The sequence below is a fragment of the Vipera berus genome, assembly GCF_964194415.1.
Source record: "Vipera berus genome assembly, chromosome: 2".
Lineage (NCBI taxonomy): Eukaryota > Metazoa > Chordata > Lepidosauria > Squamata > Viperidae > Vipera > Vipera berus.
This window is the reverse complement of record NC_138203.1, coordinates 99,579,086-99,604,757: the sequence shown is the minus strand read 5'-3', so window position 1 is coordinate 99,604,757 and position 25,672 is coordinate 99,579,086. Positions and strand designations below refer to the sequence as shown.

Here is a 25,672-nt window from a genome sequence, read left to right as displayed (position 1 = left end):
AGATAATTAAAAGATGATTGTAAGGATTCAAGTGAATTGCATGGTGTGGTGTTTTTTAAGTAAATTTATTGGGATGTCCAAAAAAGGTCCGATGCATGCTTACTTAGGATTAAGATTAATAAATACAGTCAACAATTATCTTTAATACGTTTGCTTTAATGTCTAATATGTTGCAGAATCAAGAGACTCAGACCCCGGAATCAAAAGAAGTTTGTTTTATTTTGCGCAAAAGGTTCAGAACAAAAAGCAGTATCAATGTCTGAACACATTTTCATGGAAAAGCAAGTACATATATAGTCTCCAAAAGTAGCAAACACGGAAATGTAACTTATGAGCTCTGATTGGTTACATGAGTTCTAGGCCCCTTCTAGCTCATCCCTAGCCCCTTAGCGATGCTAAATTATAGCTAAATGTCTTGCAACCTTTTCTCTGGCAAAGGTTGCAGGTGTCTTGCTAAGCGTCTAAGTTTCCAGCATGTTTGAGGTTAGCTACAAGCAAGACTTTGGCCACCGAATGAGAAGGAAGGACTCACTGGAGAAAAGCCTAATGCTGGGAAAGATTGAGGGCAATAGAAGAAGGGGACGACAGAGAATGAGGTGGCTGGATGGAGTTACTGAAGCAGTAGGCGTGAGCTTAAATGGACTCCAGAAGATGGTAGAGGACAGGAAAGCCTGGAGGAACGTTGTCCATAGGGTCGCGATGGGTCGGACACGACTTCGCAACTAACAACAGCGAGACATATGTGGTTAGCTGTAACTGAACTCTGTGCTGGCCTACGAGGTGTGACCGATAGTTGAACTTGTGGTTTGGCATCTTCCATTTCCTTGTTCTTCTTCCACGCATTTTCTTTATGTCTCACTTTTATGTCCTACCTCACTTTTATATCATGCAGCATTTTTATGTATCCTTTGGATAAAGAAATTTATGGCCCGCCTCAAATAAGCATTGGGTTTTATAAAATACATATGCGAAAGCATATGCTATTCCTACTTTTTCTCCTTCCAGTATATTCCCAATGTAGGAAAACACACGGAATGGTGCACGTCTTTGAAATTTCTGGTTTAGCGCTAAGTCATTTATAGATTTTCCATCTGCAACTACCAAGAAGCTTTTCTATGCAGCCATCCCGGCATCTGCATTGGCCAAGGACGGAACGCGCGCCGAGCGTCCTCCGGTTGTTGAAATCCCAGCGTCTCTGGCGGATTTTGCGGGCAGCGAGTGGGCGACCGCTTGGGTGACGTCACTTCCGTCGGGAGTACCGCCACAGTTTGGGGGGAAAGGCGGAGACTGGCAGCGAGTCCGCCCCCCTAAGGAACGGAAGGAAGGACAAACGGACGCCACCAGAGTAGAGAACAACGGGTGCCCCTCCCTCCCGGAGATACGGAGTTCGGGACGGGAGGGGACGATCGTCGCCTTATTTTTTTCCCCCGGCGCAGGTGAGGCCGTAAACGGGACAGTTTAAAGAACGACCAAATATTGGGCGCGCGCTGAACTGTGATTGGGCAATGACACGCGAGTGTGTGTAGGGCGCGCGCGCGAGGTAGGGGCGTGACGGACGGCAGCGGGCGCGCTGCGCTGCGATTGGCTGCGAGGGGCGCGTTAGGGGCAGTGGAAGGCAAGAGGATGCGTGTGGCGGTTGGAGGGGTGGGGGTGGGGGGGAAGTGGGCTTCGCTGAGATCTCGAGAGAGCGCCCTTCTCCGCTTTGGGCTCGAGCGGAGGAGCGGGTCGTGATCCGCGCGCGGAGGCATTCCGAGAGCGCGCGTTCGCCGGGTGATTGGTGGAGAGGGGGGTGGTGGTGGGGGTGTCGGTCGCCTCATTCTTCCCAGTGTGGCCCGCTCTCTACTTGTTGGGGGGGGGGGGAGAGACTTCAAGGGTGAGGTACGCATGCTCCTTGGTGGTCCCAGGGGGCGGCCTGAATCTCTCGCAGACGTTGACGAGGCTGTCAACGCAAAGAGAGCGCGAGGTTGCTGCCGCCGCCGCCGCCGCCACGCCCCCTTCCCCCCTTCCTGGGTTCCCGGCGAGGGCGGGGCATGGATTGGTGAGTGGCCTGAGGAGGGGCATCGCCGGGCCTGAAGTGGGGAGGGGGGGTGCGTGTTCGCTTGCCGTCCACGGACCTTATTGGCCTCTTCCTTTGGGGGAAGCCAGAGTGGGGCCTCCCCTGATGACTCTGGTACTCTGAAAAAGGGTCATGGAGGTCTCTTTTTCCCCCCCTTCCCCCCCCCCGAAGAAGCGGGTTTCCAAAGGGCGCTGTTTTGCTCGGCCAGTTGGAAACTTCTGTTGGGTGCTGAAGAGCCCCACTTTCGGGAGGGGGTGTCTGTGTGAACTTTTGTTCTTGACCCTTCCGAATATCTCTTTTGGTTGCAAAGTTGAATTTGGTTTGGGCCTTTCCTGGGGTAGGAAAAAAGTCCAGGTACTTGAAAGCTGAACGTGGGTATCTTTTTTTCCCCCCTGTCTTGTCTGTCTCCTTGAAACTCTAAAGCAGGGGTCTTCAAACTTGGCCCTTTTATGACTTGTGGACTTCAACTCCCAGAATTCCTCAGCCAGCGTGCCTGGCTGAGGAATTCTGGGAGTTGAAGTCCACAAGTCATAAAAGGGCCAAGTTTGAAGACCCCTGCTCTAAAGCTATTCTTCCTATAGGAACCTATCCAACAGTGGAGATTAATTTCCATGGTATTTTGGATTCAAAGGCGGATATATTTGACAGGATTTTTTTGCGGGTGTGTGTGTGGGTTTGTTGGGACTTTTAGAATAAATATAAGGGTTAACGTTGTTATTTTGAATGTTGCGGGTTAGGTTCTGTACTGTATCAGCATATTTTCCCAGTAGGTTTGGCTGTTTTGCCTTTTGCAGCTTCCTTGCCTTCAAATCTGCTCTGAATGACCCTCCCCCCTAAGCCTCCAAGGCAAATTTAGAAGATTTGTAGGGAGCTGGGGGAGGGAGAGAAAAGTGATGTATGTCAGTGAACAGGTATCTTGCATGTTATCTCTTACTAGGAATATAAACAGCATGTATGGCATTCATTAGATGGTGTTTTATTGTTTATTGAGATTTGATTTGGTTCTATGTAAAAATACCAAGAAGTCAGTCTAGTTCAGGGTGATTATATTATATTATATTTATTAAACTTATATACCGCCCTTCTCCCGTAGGACTCAGGGCGGTTCACAAGGATTATCAGTTACAGTTCTGGATACTCAAATTAATTTACTTGTTGAGATAACTTCTCACTCGGATCTTATATTTGTGAAAGATGGGGAATGAATGGGTATAAATGATGCTACCATTGCCATGCCCACAGTTTTTGTCTAATAAAACAAAATTCTAAAATGTAGTTTAGAAGTCTCCATGTCTGCCTCTTTTCAGTTGGATGTGCTGCATGGTGCTAAGCAGCTTGTTGTGATAACCCCAAATACACAGATAACTGAAAGGGAAAGTTAAATGTGTTAATATTTGTGTGTGTTTTTTTTGAAAAAATACACTGACCAACTGCTGTTAAAGTTGGCCATCTAAAAAAACCTTTCAGAATTATGTGGTGCATTTTTTTCTGCTATATTCATATTATAATTAGATAGTAATAACACTTGAAAATTAGACCAAAGTTGTTTATACCAATAGACAACAACTGTTTGGAGTTTCAGACAGAAATCTTTCTTCTCCCTATCTTCATGTGCTTGTGATTATACCAGCGATCTTTCTACATGCTACAGTGTGTTTTACCATAATATTTCGGCTCTTTCTTAATTATCTTTTTTTTATTTAAAGGATTAGAAGTCCACAAAAAACATGCTTAAATTCTATTTTGTCCCTCAGAATAATCAAGTATAGTAAAAAGCATTAGTTTATATTAATTTTGAAAAACATGTTTTGGTAGGATTTCTATATGGTAATAAAATATATATTACTTTTTTGTGGGATAAAAATATGTTTTGGGAGGTAGATTTTACTATATTTAGGCAAATGCAATTAAATATTTTCCATTGTTCATATTTTTCTGAGATCACAATAGAGTAATAATTATATATATAGCACATGATAAGAAGCAGTTATCCATGAAGACATAGTTTTGTAAATCTTTGAAACTGTTGAATTGTTAATGAAATAAAATATACACTTGGAAGGATATTAAAAAGCATCCCCTTCTGAAAGTTAGAGGTGCCTAAATAGGACCGTGAAACCATAATTACTTGCTCCTTATCCTGTTTTGTGTTAGAGCTGCAACATCAAAATCAGATTGAAAACAGTATTAACCTTTTCAAGAAACGTCTGAGCACCACAGTCATATAACCATCTTAAATTATTCTATCTCAAATAGACATTAAGACTGTATATAAGAAAAAGGAATGGTCCTATATTTGTGGCAGGTTACTTATTAAAATATTTATAGCATTTAGATAACATATTAGATAAATATGCAGTAGAAGCCACAGAAAATGCATCCAGCTTCCTAGTCCTGAATATTGAATCTTTTTGCACAACCCCTCCCCCCAAATAAAATATCATATCAGCAAAAGAGCTTATGGTTGTATTGATTTTGCATCTTTTGCCGTCACTGCCAATAGCACATGGGAAATGAGGAATGACGTATTATAGCAAAGTATTTTGAAGTGGCTCTTGAAGATACCTGGCTGGCTATTATTGGAAATAGGGCTTTCATGTGTGTGAAAAAATTCTACAATTAATTAGATACGGATTTAGCATGTTTGTGATGGAAATCTATTTTATTTAAAATAATTTCATTAATGATATAATCCACTTAAAACCAACACCTTTTAAGAAGCCCATCCTGATAAGAGCAGGTTTCTCACCTAGGCTACCTTTTATGCATCTTGTTAATTTTGCTACAGACCAAACTACTGGTAAAAAAATCTTCTCTTCAACTAGGAAGTAATTTCTATCCCCCCCCCCCCAAATGCAGTACAAAACCTTATATCAGGCTATTTAGAATGGCACTCCTCTTCAACTTTTTGATCTACCTGCTCTATCCCTTTGTATTTAACATTTTTTTGCAAGTATAGCCTACAATAGGCAAGAAACATTGCCATACTCACCAAAATTCCCTATTTAAGATAACAGATAAACAAATGAGTTTGGTTGTCCTTTACATTTGTTAAATTCCAGAAATGGAGGAGCTTCTTATTAGCCAGCTCAAACATAGCTTGTTAAGTATTTCATGCAGCTCCAGCTGAAGAAAGTCCCTATAAAGTAGAAGAATCAGCCCTATGATCCTCAGTGTCTTGAAATGGAGTCATTCCAATCTCTTGGTATTCACTTCTTTAAAAATATGGAGCAGCAAATTATTAAGTTTTAAATATTATTTAATTCTAAGTGAGTCAATCAAATATTATAAATAAAAATACCTTACATTTTATATATGTATATAAAATAAGAGACTAAATATTGCTTTTCTGGTTTTTGTTAATGAGCCTTTGCATTTTTGAAAATCATGAACAAATCTGTTATCTGTCTTAGCTGCTTAACTGTATTCACTGAGTATATTTAATAATTTGAATTTCTAGTGCTTATTACATCATGAGCCATCTATGGTCCTTTGTCTAATTTTATACAGTGGTATGTAGTCCAATAATAGAAAAGGAGGGAGAAGGGAAAAACAAATGAAAAAGCTCAAACTAAGAGAGCAATGGGAATAATCCTCTGCAAATAATCAGTTCAAAGCTGCTAAGACGGATAAAAGAGGGAGAACCCAAAATGAATATAGCAGTGGAAATTGCAAATAAGTTCTGTACAGATTATAAGATACTTGGTGGGCCAGGAAGAACATTGAAATGAATAAGATATATTCAGTTCTTTAATATACTAAAGGGAATATGTCTTTTTTAAAAAAACAAAAAAAAACACCCAGATTTCTGTTCCTGGTTTCAGTAGCATCCAAAACACAACAGTTTGTGGCAACTGCAAAAGTATGGACTTGCTCTATTTTTGTACCTTGACATACATTGACTTGAGAGAAGAACAAAATTATTTTAAGAACTTGATTTTAATGCTCATTAATCAAGAGATATATCTGTGTATCCTCACAAAACACTGAATAAGATGCTAGTTATGTATACCAGAACTTGACTGTAAAATATAAATAACTACAAATACAACTGCCTTAAAAAGAGCCAGAACTTTAGTCTAGCTTGCTGAGTTCGGTATTTGGAAAAGCAAGGGTTCTCCAAAGCTTCAAGCTAAAATTGTTTTAGTTTGATTGATGGCTTTAAATGGACATGTTTGAGACTAAATAAGAGCTTTATTTATAAAAAGTGTGAGCTGCATAATTAAACTATTTTTGTCATACTTGACCCTAGTTCCAAAATGTTACTATTGTGCTGTAGTAGAAGACAGACGACTATAGATCAAGTTTTAGCTCTGCCATTTTTCTTGCTGTAGGAGATAACAAATTGTATGCCATATTTCTAATTCAGTGAATTCTCTGTGCCACTGGCAGATCGGTGGCTGGGAAAAATGGCAAAATGGTACTAAATTATAGTTTCTCTCTTTCCATAAAAGAATCTCATATTTGTCTTGGAAGTTTTATTTTTTATTAATAAGCAGTGAGAGTCTAGCCCAGGGGTAGGCAACCTCGGCTCTTTTATGACTCACGGACTTCAACACCCAGAATTCCTGAGCCAGCATGGCTGGCTCAGGAATTCTGGGAGTTGAAGTCCATGAGTCATAAAAGAGCCGAGGTTGCCTACCCCTGGGCTAGCCCAAGGACTAGATTGTATTTTCATTAACCCAGGGTTTTTATGGACTTGTGCTAGTAGGGATATTTTTTAAGAACGGTATTCTCCTTTGGCAAATTTTCCTATTTAAAATAGACTAATTCGCGTAAAAGGTGTTTCATCTTGCATTAGAAAATGTCCTGATAACTGTTTAGATAAAGATGTTTTCTAGTAAACCAAGCTTTAAAAATGGTTCTATTCATTTTTGTCCCAACAGTGTCTGAATTATTTGAGGGAAAAGGTTCACTAAATGTAATTTAACTGCTATATTATGTAGAAGTGTACTTCATTTGTTTTCCCTTCCATTCAGTTCTGTCCAATTTTCAGTGTCTGCCTGAAGTTTCCTTGGCAAAGTTTTTCAAAAGTGGTTTGTCATTGCCTCTTTTCTAGGGCTGAGAGAAAATGACTGACCAAGGTCACCCAGTAGACTTTTTTTTTATCTAAGGCAAGATTACAACTCACAGTCCCCCCCCCCCCCAGTTTTTGTGCTGGTTCCTTAATCACTATACCAAATTGGCTCTCAAAACCGTTTGCTTCTATATAATACTTTTTATTGTTTGAAACAATAACATTTTTTGTCTGAAACAATAACTTTATTGGCTTGTCAAACTGTCATCAATCTTCCCTTTTATTTAAGATTCCTGCAATATCCTTTCTCTATTTAAGGATTTCATCTGGTTTTCTTTTCCCAATACAAAAGGTCAATAACCCCAATTTACTCACATCTCTATAATATCTTATTTAACAGTAGATTATTGATTATTAAGGGACGCAGTGGGTTAGGACGCTGAGCTTGTCGATCAGAAGGTCGGCAGTTTGGCGGGTCGAATCCCAAGTGCCACGTAAACAGAGTGAGTGCCTGTTACTCGTCCCAGCTTCTGCCAACCTAGCAGTTCGAAAGCACGTAAAAATGCAAGTAGAAAAATAGGGACCACTACGGTGGGAAGGTAACAGCGTTCCGTGCGCTTTTGGCGTCTAGTCATGCTGGCCACATGACCACGGAGACATCCTTGGACAAGCGCTGGCTCTTCAGCTTTGAAACGGAGATGAGCACCGGCCCCTAGAGTTGGAAACGACTAGCACGCATGTGCAGGAGAACCTTTACCTTTACCTATTGATTATTAGCATCTATAGTGCATTGTTCGTTTGTAATAAAAGCCACAAAGGAAAAAAACAAGGAATATGATATCTAAATAATTATCAGACAGTTCAAGAAATATTACTTTTTGTCTTGAGGACAAGTCAGAGAGATTGTTTGTTTCTTGTTGTGTATATCAGGGGTCCCCAAGCCCCCGGTCCCTGAACCAGCATGGGTATGCGGCATGCCAGCAACCAGCCTGCACAAACAAGTGAAACCCCATCTGCGGAATGCAGGCAGCATGCAAAACCACGTCCCCTCCGGTCTGCAGAAAAACCTTTCTCCATGGAACCAGTTCCTGGTGCCCAAATGGTTGGGGGCTGCTTGTATATATAACTAATTTGTAATTAATCACCTATACAATCCAGAGACCTTTCCAGTGTCCCATTTGTAATATGTTTGTTAATCTTCAAAGTGTCAGAACACTATGTGTTGTTTTTATTGCAACAAACTATAATGGCTTCTTTTCTGGTTCCAAATAGAAATTTTCCTTTGCAGTGATATTTTATCTAACCAATTCTCTTTAATATTGCATGTCATATATTAAGTATTGTTCAGTGCAGGGGTCCCCAACTCTTGGTCCGTGGACCGGGGCATGCCAGCAAAAGGTCCGCACAAACAAGCAAAGCCCTATCCGTGGGATGCAGGCAGCACACAAAACCACACCCCCTCTGGTCCGCGGAAAAACCTCTCTCCATGGAACCGGTCTCTGGTGCCCAAAAGGTTGGGCACCTCTGGTTTAGTGAAATCATATTGTGCGTTTCATTTATATAGACCAAAAACTATTTCATTCTTATTCCTATGTTTATTTTAAGTTTCCAAAATGATCTTTCTGAACACTAATATTCTAAGTGCCCCACTCCTGGAACACATTCATGTCCATGGCCCCACCTAACTCTTTATTGCTTTGCAAGGTAGCCCTTTTTAGTGACTACAGTTGTGACCAGCAACTTGGTTGCTAAATGATGCAGTCGCTAAGTGGGAAATCAAGTGACTGTAACTGTTTTCCTTTTCCTCACTCTCCTGCCTTTGAAATGCTTACCCAGCGCTGGGATAATTATCAAGAAAGGAATTGCTTGTGTTTACATACATTGAAGAGGAAGAGATTACAAGAGAGTAAGCAAGCACACAGCCTGCTTGCTCTCTTATAATTCCTTCCTCTCCAATTTCTTAACTCTGGTGGAGGGGAGGGGAAAAGAAAGGATTAGCACAGAAGAAATTACCTAAAGATTGCCTCTCTACTCTGTGAAGAGCAAAAAGAGGGCAAAAAAAATATGATCAGGCACAGAACAATGTATACTGACTGTAATGTCAATTATGTGATTGAAAGATGCCGTGCAGGTCATAAATGCATGTCTTGGTGGCAAAGTTATTTTTCCAATACCACCGTAACTGAATCCTTGCTGCACAAGTAAGTGGTAACTAAGATATCGCAGTAGGCAAGGTCTACCTATATTATCAAAGAGACTTTCATAATTGACAGTGCAATATGTTTAATAAATGAGAAGTTACTGTGCTGTAGGATACCGGTATCATCCAAAAATGATTCTAAGTTTCATTTAGAATTTGAGATCTTAAAACCAAAAATAATTGATGACTGTAATATAGAGCTTTCTGTGAGTCCATTTACTAAAAAACAAGTTATGTTAAAAGAGGATAGGCAACATTTGGGGATGCTTTTAGTGCTGATGAATAATCTTGCCAGTTTGCCTTCTGATAAGTGAGTTCCTTTTATTTAGCGCACCATTGTAGCAAGTATTTTGTGAGAGTAATTCCAAAGTTATTCCCAGACTGAAAAGTTTTGGAAATTGTAGTAGAATAGAATCCTTTTTGTTTTTAAATCTTCATTTCTTTAATTGGGGGGGGGGATAAAATACCAAGATGTTTATATTATTACTTTTTTTAAAGCATGTTTTATTTTCTTTTGTAGGATCATGGATTTTCCAGGGCACTTTGAGCAAATCTTCCAGCAGTTGAACTATCAGCGGCTTCATGGTCAACTTTGTGATTGTGTCATTGTGGTTGGAAATAGGCACTTCAAAGCCCATCGTTCTGTCTTGGCAGCATGCAGCACACACTTCCGAGCTCTCTTCACTGTAGCAGAAGGAGATCAGACTATGAATATGATCCAGTTAGACAGTGAAGTAGTGACAGCTGAAGCTTTTGCTGCTCTCATTGATATGATGTACACCTCTACACTCATGCTTGGAGAGAGCAATGTTATGGATGTGTTGCTAGCAGCTTCTCACCTCCATTTGAACTCTGTGGTAAAAGCATGCAAACACTATCTCACTACAAGGACATTACCAATGTCTCCACCAAGTGATAGAGTTCAAGAGCAGAATGCGCGCATGCAGCGGTCTTTCATGCTTCAGCAACTTGGGTTAAGTATAGTGAGCTCTGCATTAAATTCTACACAAAGCACAGAAGAACAGACAAATTCTATGAGCTCGTCGGTCAGAAGCAACATTGAACAACGAAATGCTTTTCCAATACGGCGTCTCCACAAACGTAAGCAATCTTCTGAAGAAAGGGCTAGACAACGCATAAGGCCCTCCATGGATGATTCTATCATGTCAGATGTTACTCCTGAAAGTGCACAGACTGTGGTTCATTCACGAGATGAATTTTTTTCCCCAGACTCCTTGAAAATTGTGGACAATTCCAAGACTGATGGTGTGAGTGATAACCAGGAAGATAATACTGTTATGTTCGATCAATCCTTTGGTGCCCAGGAAGATGCTCAAGTGCCCAGCCAGTCTGACAACAGTGGGGGAACTATTTCTCAAATGTCTATGGCATCACAGGCAACTCAAGTTGAAACTAGTTTTGATCAAGATACCGCTTCCCAAAAAAACAATTTTCAGTGTGAGAATCCTGAGGTTGGACTAAGTGAAAAAGAACACATGAGAGTAGTGGTGAAATCTGAACCTTTGAGTTCTCCAGAGCCCCAGGATGAAGTGAGTGATGTCACTTCCCAAGCAGAGGGAAGTGAATCCGTTGAAGTGGAAGGTGGAGGAGTAAATGCTGAAAAAATAGAACTGAGCCCTGAAAGCAGCGATCGTAGTTTTTCTGACCCACAGTCTAGTACTGATAGAGTCGGGGACATTCATATTATGGAGGTAGGAAATAACCTAGAACACAAGTCCACTTTTAGTATTTCAAACTTTCTGAATAAAAGCCGAGCCAGTAGTTTTGTTGCCAGCCAGAATCACGAGGACAACATTCCAAATACAACAAGTGACTGCAGAATGGATGGTGATGCCTCTTATTTAATTAGCCCAGAATCTGGGCCTGCTAATAGTCATTCTTCAGCTTCTGTTTCTCATGTAGAGAATCCTTTTAATGAGAGCACAGACTCACATTTTGTCAGGCCTGTGCAGGATGTCATGGGCCTTCCTTGTGTACAAACCTCTGGCTACCGCACAGCAGAGCAATTTGGGATGGACTTTCCAAGATCTGGCCTCGGATTGCATTCTTTATCCCGGGCGGTAATGAGCTCAAGGGGTGGCGCCAACAACTTTCCAGGGTATCGTCGCATAGCTCCCAAAATGCCTGTTGTGACTTCTGTTCGGAGCTCTCAAATGCCAGACAACGCTCCAAATTCTCAGTTGATAATGAACGGGGCTACTTCCTCTTTTGAAAACGGGCATTCTTCCCAACCTGGCCCACCACAGCTGACCAGAGCCTCTGCTGACGTTCTTTCAAAATGTAAAAAGGCCTTATCTGAACACAATGTCCTGGTAGTAGAAGGCGCTCGCAAATATGCCTGCAAAATTTGCTGCAAGACTTTTCTGACCCTAACAGACTGCAAGAAGCACATTCGCGTACATACTGGGGAGAAACCATATGCCTGTTTAAAGTGTGGCAAGAGGTTCAGTCAGTCGAGCCATCTGTATAAACATTCCAAAACTACTTGTCTTCGCTGGCAGAGCAGCAATTTACCCAGCACTTTGCTTTGACTCTTTTCCTCTGTCCCATGTTGCCAATAATTTTAGGAATGCATGGAGTGCAAGAGGCAAACACAGTGTGATTTTGCCACACACATTAAAAAAAGGCTTGATTCTTTTTAATACTTGTACCATACCTACCTCACAGGGGTGTTGTGAGGCTTAAACAACTTTTTAAAAGCGCTTTGAAATTAACCAGTTCTGTCACAAAATAAAAAGATTGCAATCCTTGGGAGAAAGCCCCTTTGAATGTCCTGGGGTTTATTTCCAAGTACGCATATTTAGGATGGGCTGTACACATTGGAATTGTTAAATTCTTTCGGATTGGATGGTCTGAAAGAATAAAACCTACTTGTACAGCTAATACATAATTAGCTAGTATTGTTATAAGATGAAGGGCAAACTTTTTAATGGCGTTTTTTTAATGATGTGAAAACATTTATCTGTACAATAGGTCGCTTAGTGTGTGTGAACAACCTAACAAGCTCTGTTGTGAAAGATTACATACCTTGGAAGATGAAACCATCTTTGCACCTCAAAGTGCTTTTAAAGTGTGTGATAGTTTTAACATAGTTTTAGGGGTCTGAATGTATTTTTGGGTTTTGCAGTAACATACACTGTAATGAAGGTGCTTACCTTGAATACAATGCAAGTAAGTTTTAGACTGTCTGATATATGTGTGTGTGTATATACACTTTTGAATACTGCAAAATCTAGGTGTTTCATAGTTTTCCTTTTGTAAAATCTTGTACTAGAAAGTGAAGTGTTTATGTATTATCCTTGATAGTGTTTCTAATCAATTTGTATTCAATGTGTTAAAATTCAGCATAAGTCTTATTTGTCTACTGTTGTTATTTTAAATAATTTTCATTTTGGGAAGTTAAAAATAATGTTTCTTTGCGATTAGGGATTCCTTTAGAAGTTTCTCCTTAATGCTTCCAAAATTTTCCTTCTCTTTATTGCTTTATATTTAAAGCTGAGTGGGTCTCTTAAGAGTAGTCCTTGTATCTATGATAATGGGATTTAGTTTGCATCGACAGTTCAAGAAAAAACTACTTGGCATTTATCATGGCAGTTAGAGTGAGTGCCAGGGCCTCCCATTTAAACAGAGGTTTTTCTGTGTATCCAAGTTTATGCACATTTTAGAATATTCCAGAGTTCTGCACCATGTTTTCATTTTTAAAAAATCTCACTTCTATAACTCGTTAAGTGGTAAAATACCTGTTACTTCTTCCTCATATTTTCCCCACAGCAACCAACCCGTGAAGTGGGCTGGGCCAAGGAAGAGTGGCTACCCTAAAAGACACCCAGCCTGCTTTCATGCCAAAGGTAGGAAAACTCAAGCTCCCTCAGTTTCTATCTGGGTGTTTTCAACCACAAGATGAAGGTGGTAGTTTTTTGGTGTTTTTTTTTACATTTTTTATCATTCTACAATCAAATTGTAATACATCTCTTTTCACCAATAATTTCTGTTACTAAATGGGTTAGCTATAACTATACAGTCTGGGTTTTAGGCTAGCTCTGCAATCCTTAATGTACCTCATAAATTTTAATGTGGCTGAGATTGTGGATATAGCTGTGAGGAAATCAAGGGACTGTATAAAGCAGGGGTCTTCAAACTTGGCCCTTTTATGACTTGTGGATTTCAACTCCCAGAATTCCTCAGTCAGCATGGCTGGTTCAGGAATTCTGGGAGTTGAAGTCCACAAGTCATAAAAGGGCCAGGTTTGAAGACCCCTGGTATAAAGTTCTAGTTAATTATAATCTATGCAGATCACATGAAAAAGAAATGGAAACACTAATAGGTTTTTTTGCAAAATTCTAAATTAGGGTTTTCTTTACAGGGTTTTACAGTGACATCTGGCAGCAATTTGCAAGTCTCTACTTAAATGCATATGTTGAAATAATTGACAAAAGGAATCTCATAATTCTTAAGTTTGCTTCCTTACCTGTGCTCTGTTAACTGGACCGCTGTAGAGGCATATGCAAACCATAATACATAGCTTTTCATGAGTTTTTGAAAGTTTTAGCATATTGCTTTTAAAATGTTATGACACAAGAAACCATGATTTATTATGTGCTCTTATTTTATTTGAAAGGCAACAAGCCCAATCAGAATTGACTGGGGACAAAAAGTTAAATCCACCACATTTAAAAACCCCTTTATATTAGCTTGCATAGACTAGCTTCTCATAGTCTTAGTTCACTTGGCATATTTTCTCCTTTCAAGCCAGCCAAAAGATTGTTAGCGGCCAGCACTGACATTGTATTCCTTGTTGAATAAGTGGCACTTCCAATATGAGGCAAGATTACTGTTTAAGGTGTGAAAGAGGGGGAAAAAAGGTATCATTAGTACATGCTACGTATAAAGTGTAAAAACATTTAACCCTTCATTATATTAGTTTATGAAAACAGTGCCTTTTAATTGCAATGTCAGCTTAGCCACAGTTTAAGTGTGCCAAACTGAGAGAAGTTACAGTGATTCATTGTGAGAAAAGCAGAGTGAATGAATCTCTGTTTCGGTTCTTTTCCTCGAGCTCTGATACCTTGGGAAATACTTGGCTTATGCTGTAACTGTGAGGAAGCATAGACAATGACAGAGTACAGGATTAGGGATGTAGAATTATTTAACAGATCTTTTATGTTAATCCAACAGGATTCTAGCCCTTAAAATTGCAAAAATCTGCTCAACTATGCATCTTTTCAAAACCACAGGTCCCCATCTGCAAACTGATCAAAGTGAATGAAAAAACTACTGAAAGTAGCAATGCAAATCAGATCATCTTACCACAATTTTTGAGAGAAAGAAGTTGGTTGTCTGTTGGTAGAGGTTCTGGGGTTGTAACATCTAAACCAGCTGCGGCAATTTGCCCATTCACTAAAGCTTCATAAAGATCATCCTGATTGACTACTGCCCCCCTGGATAAAGCAAAATAAGAGATGGGATTTATATATATTTCTTTTTTTATTCAGTCATGTCCGATTCTTGGAGACCAAACAAGTTCCTCTGGTAGTCTTAGCAGGATTTTTCAGGAGTAGTTTGACATGGCCACTTTGCTAGGGCTGTGAGGAAGTGACTAGCTCAAGGCTATCCAACTGACTTTGTGCCCAAAGTGGGGCTAGAACTGTCTTCTAGTTTTTGATGCCTTAACCACTCCACCATGTTTGTATGTCCCATGGAAATATTTTATAACAAAATTCCTTATTTTGTTTGGCAATTCATAAATAACACTAAGGTATGTTTCCATTTTAGCACAGCCTGCCTTAGATGTCTTCCAGATATAATGGACTTCCGTTTCCATAACTCCCAGTCAGCAATTGTCACCAGTTTGCTTGATCATACGGTCAATGCATACATTTATCTTAGAAGTGAGCAACCTTCAGGCCGCAAAAAGTTCGTTACTTGTAGCACTCATAGCAGGTGTGACAAACAATCTTGCACTTTTTTAAAAACAAGGCTCCCTATCATTCCTTAAATCTTATTGCCCCCCCCCCCAATCATACTGCTTTTTCATGTTTGGAGATGCTTAAAGTACAAGAAGTATATCCCAACATATTGCAAGATTTGGTGCTTGTGAAACGCCCCTTTCAAAGCCTCCAAAACAGAAAATAACATTTCTAAAACTTTTGTCCTGCTAATTCCAGTGATTATATCTTTAGCCACTCGCCCTGTGGCCCACTTGCAGATTAGAAGAGGATTATTAATTCCTACCTTTACAAAATGTTTTGCTTGGTTGTATCCAAAACAATTCCAAATATATAGGAAAGCGTGAGAGAGTACCAATGTTCAAATCGAGGACAGCAATAGTGCCAAAAAACGATGCTAAGGATCAAACGGAAGGTGTAATCTAAGGCATAATCACTTCCTAGTTTTAACCTTAAATACACTGAGCGGAGAAAAGTAGGTTGATTTTTTCTGGAGTAGCTGAGGGCTAAACAGCATTTGATTATTTTCAACATGGTGCTTAAATATAATGGATGCATGAAGAAGAATTTAATTTGAATTATTTAAGCGAGACAGCATTCTAATAACACAGGAAGAAGTAAAACTACATGGAAATATATCACAGCAGTGGTAGTAACCTCCACAAAGATGGAACTCTAATCCAGGAAACAGGTACATTTCTCTCCCCTGTTATACACAGTGCCGTGTCCCTGAAACAGAAGCAGCAGCAACACTAGCAGCTAATGCAAGGATGGAGAAATAATGTTTGAAACATTGGTTGAAATATAATCCATTTTCTTCAGCAATGGAAATTTAACTATGAAGTTGTTTAAGCAGTTGAAGATAGTTTGAGGTGCAATGCATACAAGATACTACTAAACAAACATATAGATACCAGGGGATATTGGTAGTATCTCTTTGGGCAGTTTCTGCATTTTCCCTTTATTTGTGATGATTATATTTGTTGCATACAATTATAAAAACATACAGTTTTTAGATAAGGTACCTAATATGGTTTGATCACCAACATTATAGTTTCCTACCTTGATAAGAAACCTGTTCCTTTAAGAATAATCTTAAGATAACTATAAACAATATAACAGCTGATGCAGAATATCCCATGTAGCAATCGCAGGGACACTGGGTTTGCTCTTTTAGGAATAACATGGTTTAAAATATTGACATTATAGATAGTGGTGGATATTCAAAGAGACACAGTATTTATCCAACTAGCTGTAGAATATCCTGTTGGGATGTTTATATACACAGGTAGGTATTCTTTAGTTTGCCCATTTTATTGAGTCACCCACCAGATGCATTTGTTTTCAACCCGTTGAGAAAAGCTGATCTATTTCCACGTAGCTCAGCTTTCCTCAACTAGCTGAAAGTGGATTATTGGCTAGAGGGCAGCTTTCTCCTCGCAGGTGCAAAATCAAGAATGGCGAGCTGTGTGCTGTGGAAAATACAGGTGAATCTGGGTGAGTTCAGTGGTATAGAATAGGAAAGAATAAATAGTTTTTTTCACCTGCTTGTGTTGATGAATACTGCTGTTTTCTTCATCTTACGAAAGAAGTCCCGATTGCACATCCCTTGAGTTTCAGGCACCAAAGAACAAGTTACAATGACAAAGTCCGACTCCTCTGCTAGCTTGTCAAGGGGTACTTGTAAAAAAAAAAGGAACAAGAGATTGATATAAATTATTAAAAGACTAGCTTTCTTTTTGCTGGCTCTCAGTCACCCGTTTTTCCAATAGGTCAGTTTAGCAAGGAAACTTTCCAACGAGTCAGGTGTGTGGGTGTGGGGTGATGTCATATTTAAACCTAAACAATTTTCCTTTTACTACTTTTTCTTTTTTTTTTACACCTCAGTGGTAAAATCAAGATCAACAATTGTTAAGCAGAAAGTTTCTTGTACTAGTTTTTAGCCAGTGATGTGAAGAAATAATGGCAGCCCTATCTTTTACATTTGCCAACAATCACAGGAATAAAAAAGGGGAAAATAATGATCCTGATTATTTAAAAAGAATCCAATTAACGCTTAGATTTGAATGATTTAATAGATCAGTTTTGAGTTGCTGTGAGTCAAAAATCTAACGTCATCCAATTTATGCTGCATTTTGATAATTTATCAATTCCCCAATCTGCCATCATCCAACGTAATACTTTTTCAACAATGATCCCGGTTTGTTCTGCCAACCTAGGGCCACGTTCAACATTCTTTAGAGAAGCCTGATAAAGATCAAAGTAAATGAATTCTTACTTTCCTCCTATTTATATATCAAATTATTTAAGGGTGGAATCTATATTCCTCTCTGAGGAAAGGCCTGTACTACTACTACTTTTACAATTCCCCCATAAATACAAAAATCAAAACTTTGTTAAATCTCCCCACAAGTATAATCAAGTATCCCAAGAATTACTTCATGTATATCTTGCTTAATCTCATGTTTCATTAAAGTTGTTTTCTATTTAAATTGTTTACAACAATCAGTGGACAAAAAACAAATATAAAGAAATTCATATAAATAAAACACAACTCTCACCAAACTCTGCTTTTAATTCCACAGCAGCTTCAGGTTTGGGGTGATGACCTGAATACAAAAACCTTTTGACTCCAAAAGGTTTCAGACGATATGCTACGGCCTGCCCTAGAAGCAGAAGGAAAATACAAAAACTCTTCACTCTTGACGTGGTAGTTGTAAGAAACATATAGTCATTTCTGAAAGATTCATATATACCAAAAGTTTTTTTCTTCCCCAATTTGGTGTCCCTTGGATCTTAAGATTTCAGTTTCAAGGATGCCTTCCAAATAGGCAAAGGACTGCATTATTAGCCAAACAAGGAAAACAATTTCAGAATTAGAGACATGGACCACAGCCATGTTTGATGAATGCAACCCCTACACTACCCCAACTTGATCAAGTAGGAAAAAAAAAGTAAAGAAAAGAAAAGACTCTTGGCCTTTAGCCAAAAGTATACTTTACTAAAGCCAAAGTGGTTACAGAAGAGGCAACGCTGGATTTGAGATTTTCATCTGCAAAAGATACTGTTAACTTTCCCTTGATTTACAAGGAGCCCAGGCCAGCCAACCAGTGGTCTACTGAGTAGAAAAGTACTTTTCTGTGGATGTCCTGCTAGAACAGGGGTCCCCAACCCCCAGTCCATGGACTGGTACTGGGCCACGGCATGCCAGCAACCGGTCCACACAAACAAGCAAAGCCCCATCCGTGGGATGCAGGCAGCACACAAGACCACGCGCTCTCCGGTCTATGGAAAAACCTTTCTCCATGGTACCGGTCCCTGGTGCCCTAAAAGTCAGGGACCTCTGTGCTAGATGATATAGCAAACCACAGCTAGTCATGTTCATGTTGGTCAATGCCTTTGTGATAGCTAGCTAGCCAGTATTATAGACTTTATTGCTAATTTCAATTCATTATAATGAGCTTTACTTTGACAAGGTACTTGTCAGTTGTATCAAATATACTTATTTGAAAGTGTATTCTCTTATTCTTATCCAGAGCAATATTTGAAAAATCTCAGATCTGAGTGACAGCAATGACAAAATCAAAAACCAAAGGCAAATAGTATCTTCTGGGATAACAGCTATTTGTTTAAAGAGTAATCCACAGGAGAAAGTCCACTTTGCACTAGAGTTGCTGACAACCTGAATCAGTTTTTAAGTTCAAGTCTCCAATTTTGAAAAGATAGCACAACTACACCTCTCCATTGTGTTGTGCTTGCTATGTAGATATTCAGTTAACAATAACTGGCAGTGATTTGAGGTTTGAGTTGAGCTGCCATTTGCTTCTCCCAACCTACGTAATGGAAATCTTTTTATATATAAAATAAATTTACATATAAAGGTAGATATTTTTAAAAAAGGATTACCTATTCTTCCCAGCCCTATAATCCCAACTGTGCTGCCCGAAAGTCCATAACCACACATCCAAAGAGGCTTCCATGTTGTCCAGCCTCCGCTGCAACAAAAATTGAAATGCAAAAGGGGCATTAATGAATTACTTGCAAGATGCCAGTGCTACGGTTACAGAGTTCTCCCAATGCAGTCCAACAACAGACTTACAACTCTTGCAAACTCAACCTTTGTCCTAAAGGCAGTTGCTCGACCAACAGCCTCCCCCTCTGAAATTTGCTAACATACAGCAGCCATTATCATCCCAGAATGGTAGGTATTTGATTACCACCACCTCCAAATATTCAAGCCAGTACAATATGCTCCCCACCTTTTACCCTAAACAAAATTGTAGACACTCACTTCTTCACTTCCACCACTGATTCAGGCAGCCTGCGAGATGTTGCTAAGAGTAAAGCAACTGTCAACTCAGCAGTGGCATCTGTCAGGATATCAGGTGTGTACCCCACACGGATTCCACTAGAATTTAAAAAAGAGACTTGTTCTTCACATTTTCATCACCATTTCTTTGAGGCAGGCACTTTTAAGCAGGGTAGTTAAGCACCTTAATCATACAGTGCAGCACCCCCCAACCTTTTGGGCACCAAGGACCGGTTCTGTGGAGAAAGGTTTTTCCACGGACCAGAGGGGACGTGGTTTCGTGTTCTGCCTGCATCCTGCCAATGGGGCTTCACTTGTTTGCACAGCCTGGTTTCTGACATGCTGTGGCCCAGTGCCGGTCCATGGACCAAGGGTTGGGGACCCCTGATATAGTGCATACGTCAAGGAAGCAAGACTCTTCCCTCATAAAAGAATGGAAGTAATCCCTTGAATAAATCCTTTGTATATAAGATAATTCACAAAGAACCAACAACATGTTTTGTTTTATAAAGTTTATATAATCTGAAAAGAGCTGTGTGAGTGAACTGGCCATAGATGGGTCTATGTAGCATAAAGAAAATAATAAATGGAAGAAAGTGTTCTGTTTCCCCTTTGACATAATTGGCTTCTAAAAATGAATTTATACAACAATATATTCTGAAATAATCGTACTTTAAAACCCAAATGAGAAATAGTCTAGGTTCACTGAGGCAAGTAACTGCAGTTCTTAAAAAGGACACAAATCTTTGAACCTTAAAACCCAAGCTGCTTGAACCAAGCCCCATCCAAGGATCTTATTATACAATTAGTAATCTTTACAAAAGAGCAGCCTTTCCTTTAAAGAGGTTGGGCCTAAATTATATACACTTCGGTTGGTGCTTTTCCAGGAAAAAGAACTCCAGTTTTTCATGGAGAAAAGAAATTGGCAGACTGTATCACTTAAACCTCCCACTATAATTCTCTCCTAATCAACCCTGCTCTGATCTAGAATGGCTGAATTTTAAATTATACAAGTCTTACCGTTTTTTAATTTCATCCATAGCTAGATGGTCATATCCCACTGACAATGTACTAATTACTTTGAGGCTTGGCCCTGGAAAAAATGAAGCTGGTGAGAATCGAACTGCTGGCAGTCGGCAGAATTAGCCTGCAATACTGCATTCTAACCGCTGCGCCACCACGGCTTTTGGTTTTATATTAGCCTTACCACCCAATCAACTGCCATAATATTGCCAAAGGTTAACAAGCAGCAATAATGTTTTACAAGATGTCTATCTTACTCATTAATAAAACACAGAAAAATTGGGTAAAATTTAATATGAACATTTTTAAAAAAATCAAAAGAACCAATGAATGGAAGCATACTTTTATCTAAATAGGTTTACAAACTTCATTTGCATTATCAGTCAACAAAACCTTAGCTCAGCCATTAAAGTCCACTAACCCCAATCAATCTATGGAATGGCAACTATTTACTGCACAAGGACCATTATTATCTCAAACAAACATTTTTTAAAAAGATTGTTTTCCCTTTAGTGTGCATCCAAAGCAAACCACAAACCTTCAGTAATGTTCTGGAATATGTAAAGGTAAAGGTTTCCCCTGTCCAGTAATGTCCAACTCTGGGGGGTGGGGGGGTGCTCATCTGTTTCTTAGTCAAGGGAGCCAGCATTGTCTGAAGATATTTATAATAATAATAATAATAAACCTTTATTGTCAAAGTACAACATGTGTACATTGAGATTAGCTGAGCCTCCCCCTGTGCTCTCTCCCCCCAACACACAGTGACAACAAACCCTCCATCCCACCACACTATGTGAACCAACTATTTCCATGGTCATGTGACCACATGACTATACGCCAAGGCACACAGACTGCCAAAATGGTACCTATTTATCTACTTGCATTTGCATCATATTGAACTGTTGGGCAGGAGCTGGAGAAAGAACGGGAGCTCACTCCGTTCTGTAGTGCTTGGGTCTCAAACCAAGGCTGTCAGCTTTCCAGCTGGTAAGCTCAGCAGCTTAACCACAGAGCCATTGTGCCCCTTTCTGGAATATATAACTATCTAAATTGAGCTAAACATTTATTTTGAGTGAGCAGTCCAAACGATATATTGTTAACGAAGCAGAAAACTATGGTTCTATTTTCAGACTGAAAAGCTGCCACAGCAGTGTGTTTTAATACACCAAACGTTTAGCAAGTCTTTCTTTTTCTTTTCAGCTCACTAATCAACTGCCACATTATGAGGTCAATGTGTGCTGGTAAAACTCAACACACAAAGATTGTGCACTTGCACAACCGATAGCTGTGTAAGAGGAATCTTTTGCACAGGGCTGGAAGATCCAAAATCCCTTTGCCCAAAATCCATACAACACATGGAAGTATGCGGGGGAGAAGAGAAAGAAATTAACAGAGCCTTCCATGCATACTTACCAAGGGTCAACAATAGTAAACTGGGCAGTTCTAATAAGCGAGTCAAATCCACACAGACTGTGCTCCATGTGTACAATCCTAATTCAGACATTAAGGCTAATACATAAATCTACAGCTCCAGAATAGACTGTTATGAGGTGCTCTAAGGGCTACTCATGTATTCAAATAAAGTCAGAATGATTTTTATATGCAAACAAACCATCATGTACGGGAGAGGGTTAATTCGTTATACATTCAGCATAGAATATAATCATGGCTTAAAATTTTTTGACATTATGGTTTATTATATTTAAAGACCAAGGCCAGACAGTGTGCATCTTCAGCAGACAGCACAGAAACACAGAGCTATGAATGCAACATAAAATTGGGATTTAACAGCACATCTGGCTCAAGGGATGTTTTTCAGATCCAGAATGTCTGGCCAGATATCCTGAGGGGTTGGAGGCAAGCTATCACAGAAGGAAGGAGGTAGGAAGGAAAATAAAGCTGAAGTTGGATCCAATCCCAAGCATCTGAGGCTTTATTCCTCTGAAAGGAATTAGAAAACTAATTTTGTTCTCCTAGACCAGGGGTAGGCAAGCTTGGCTCTTTTATGACTCATGGACTTCAACTCCCAGAATTCCTGAGCCAACATGGCTCAGCATGGCTGGCTCAGGAATTCTGGGAGTTGAAGTCCATGAGTCATAAAAAAAGCCAAGGTTGCCTACCCCTGTCCTAGACCTAGAGTGAAATACGGCATTACTCTCAAAAGTTACCAAAGCATCTAATAATTTTTTTCCCTGCCGTGTAAATACAGTTTGGTGATACTGAGCGAGCTAATGTCTATATAGGTAGCCTTCAACTTATCACCACGATCGGGATCGGAAAATTCACGGTTAAGTGTTCATAGAATTAAGCGACACATCACATGATTGTGACTTGGGAGCTTCCTTGCCGGCTTCCCCTTTGACTTTGCTTGTTGGAAGCTGGCTGGGAAGGTCATAAGTGGCAATCATGTGACTCTGGGATGCTGCAACTACTGTAAATGCAAGCCCTGGTCAAGTGCCACCGTGAGGATGCTGCCATGGCGTAAGTGAAAGGACTAGTTGTAAGCCACTTTTATCAGTGCCATCGTAACTTGGAATGGTCGCTAAATGAATGTTCATAAGTTGAAGACTACCTGTAGTACCTCCATACACACAACCTTTTTTGAGCATATTGCAGGTCACCAGCTTCTCCATGCCCACCTGCTGCATCTAAGACTTCCTTGTCTATCCGGTCAGACAGTAGACACAGGAGGCCATCTTTGCCAGCTATCCCTGCTAACAATTCTGCCTGTGGGATTGGTTCCTCTGAATCCCACTGTTGGACGCTGCACCTAAAAGGGAAGAAGCAGACCAAAATTAGACCAGGCAGCGATCCAATGTTCTGAAGGTTGCAAAATTGTATTGCTTAATAAAACAAGGACAATTAATTGCGAAAATAAATGTAAACGTTCTGGGACCTTAGGGCAAAGTTACTTAACTTTGGGGTTATTCTGCTATTCGTGTTTTCCTATGTCAGAGAATGAAAAGCCAGCTATTCTTTCTCACAATGAGTTAACAAATTTGATAAACCAAAGCTCGCCCTGTTGAACATTTCACAAAAAGTTATTGCTAACATGTACATGGACTTGCATTTTAGTCCCAATCACAGAGTAATTCCACTCCCAGGGATCAACTACAGAGGATCCTGAGAGCTTATGACCTCCTTCGGTTTGGATTGGCCAAAAACTGTGAAGGACGATAACAGTTTTGGCAGCAGAAGTGGGAATTTTTAACAAGAGCTAGTTACTTGGCCAAAGCTAGTTTAAGGAATTTAGGCAGATGAAGGAAGGGAAGAACAACTGTGGATCTCCCTTGTTGCTCTAAATCAGGGGCAATTTTAAGACTTGTGGACTTGGAACTCCCAGAATTCCCCAGCCAGCCAAGGTTGGAACCCTGCTCTAAATTAACACTTGAGACGGGACAGCTGCAAAAACGAGACGTCTAATCCGTCTAATCCGTGTCTTCATAGCCCAGGGGTAGGTAACCTCGGCTCTTTTATGACTCATGGACTTCAACTCCCAGAATTCCTGAGTCAGCTATGCTGACTCAGGAATTCTGGGAGTTGAAGTCCATGAGTCATAAAAGAGCCGAGGTTGCCTACCCCTGTCATAGCCCAACAATCCCCAAACGGGGGCAAAGAATGAAGGAGAAAGGAGAAGAAACGTCTGAGAAACGAGCAGGAAAAATGCAGCTTGGGGAGAACGTTCTTCTCAGCCGGATCTGCCCGTTGGCTAACACGTAACAGTGTGAACTCGTGGTTATACCTGCTCGTCCCGCTCCCGGTCCCGCCTCCGGGAAGAAGGAAGCAGCAGCAAAGCGGGAACCTCGGACTGCAGCAACCCGCGCCCTCCCCGCGCTGGTAGCCCCGCTAGAGGGCAACGGGCCCATTGCAGCTGCGGGCCCTTTACGCGGCCCTGCTCCGCACCAGTTACAACGACTCCTCGGCTCTGACGGGAAGCAAGGTTTTTGACCGTGTCACCCCCGCCCCTCTCCACAAGCACGTGAAGGAAAGTTTGGACACGCATCCGGGCTGCACAATTCCGGACGGTCCCCAGATGTCAGCGATGGGTTGAGTGGAGTCGGTTTGGGCTGTGCTAACCGTCCAGATGTTTGCAGCCCTGGAAAACCCGGACCTCCCGACCCCCTTCTCTTCCCCCCCCCCCGCCCCGCCGACCTCCTCAGCTACGAACATCCAACCGGGGAAGGGCGCCCGCAATGGCCTCTCCTGCGCAGGTCTTTCCAAAGATCAAATCCTCGAGGAAATATAAGACCCGCACGCACACACACACACACACACACACACACACCCCCTTCGGGAAAAATCAACAGAGCCCCTTCCTCTCTTTGCATTAAGAAGCAAGGCGAGCCACTCACACGCCGCCGGCCTGAGCCAAGACCGCCTGCCCCGCCGGGGGGATCCTGCGAGTCACAAACACCTTCATGAGCTGCTGCACCGCCGAGCTCATCGGCGCGTCTCGCCAGGAGTGAAGCTGGCGCCGTCCGCCCCTCGACGCCTCTTCACCCTTGGCCCTGCGCGCCGGCGGGAGCAATTGGTCCGGCAGCGCCCCCTGGTGCTCGTCGCCCGCCAGGTCAAAAAAATGCTTCCTCTTGCAGGCGCTTTGAGGGGAGGGGAAAGAGGCCCCGCGCGGTATACCCATCGGCGCAGTGGCTTAGCGTGGGGGGTGCAAGGGGGGGTCGGTCGCACCGGGTGCAACATCTGGGGGGGGCGCATTAGATGCATTTTACTTTAATTACATCAGTATTTTCATAACAAACAATACATGTGCTTAGGGGGGTAAGGGTTTCTTTAACTGATCTAGTGGAAGAGACTCCGAGTGCTAAAATCCACGGGTTAGGGGGCGCAAATTACTTGCCTTGCCCCGGGTGCTGACAACCCACGCTACGCCCCTGCATTGGCACAATCCCGGGCCGAAGGTTGAGCTAAAAGGAGCCTATGAGCCTTATTTTTGGATGAAAAAGAAGAAAGCAACTGAACCGCAGATCAGATTGGGCGCCATGGAGCCTTGGTTTGTGGGTAGTAGGGTAGTTCGGAAGGTGAAACGGGAATGATTGCGCAGATGAGCTCAGAATCCCGACACTAGCCGTGTCTGTGTTTTGTGTTA

The 25,672-nt window shown here is 41.0% G+C and overlaps 2 protein-coding genes across 5 annotated transcripts; one reads left to right on the top strand and one right to left on the bottom strand.

Moving 5' to 3' along the window:
* The first annotated feature begins 1,258 nt into the window (after window positions 1-1,258).
* Window positions 1,259-12,650, top strand: ZBTB5 (zinc finger and BTB domain containing 5). Of its 4 annotated transcripts, none has more exons than XM_081317534.1 (2): window positions 1,259-1,436; window positions 9,794-12,650. In XM_081317534.1, exon 2 carries the CDS (start codon window positions 9,798-9,800, stop codon window positions 11,823-11,825), a length of 2,028 nt encoding a protein of 675 aa, XP_081173660.1. In that variant the 5' UTR covers window positions 1,259-1,436; window positions 9,794-9,797; the 3' UTR covers window positions 11,826-12,650. The 4 variants fall into 4 exon arrangements, with proteins under 4 accessions (XP_081173660.1, XP_081173659.1, XP_081173658.1 ...); XM_081317533.1 differs by having other exon boundaries at window positions 1,267-1,516; XM_081317532.1 differs by lacking the exon at window positions 1,259-1,436 and adding an exon at window positions 7,729-8,586.
* A 1,232-nt stretch (window positions 12,651-13,882) lies between these two features.
* On the bottom strand, window positions 13,883-25,091 carry GRHPR (glyoxylate and hydroxypyruvate reductase). The gene is made up of 9 exons (XM_081320863.1): window positions 24,924-25,091; window positions 23,211-23,341; window positions 20,569-20,641; window positions 19,531-19,647; window positions 19,146-19,234; window positions 17,801-17,905; window positions 16,784-16,919; window positions 14,602-14,732; window positions 13,883-14,125 (listed from the first exon to the last, which is right to left on the bottom strand). The coding sequence occupies exons 1-9, from the start codon at window positions 25,013-25,015 to the stop codon at window positions 14,004-14,006; spliced, it is 996 nt and encodes a 331-aa protein (XP_081176989.1). The 5' UTR covers window positions 25,016-25,091; the 3' UTR covers window positions 13,883-14,003.
* Window positions 25,092-25,672: the final 581 nt, after the last annotated feature.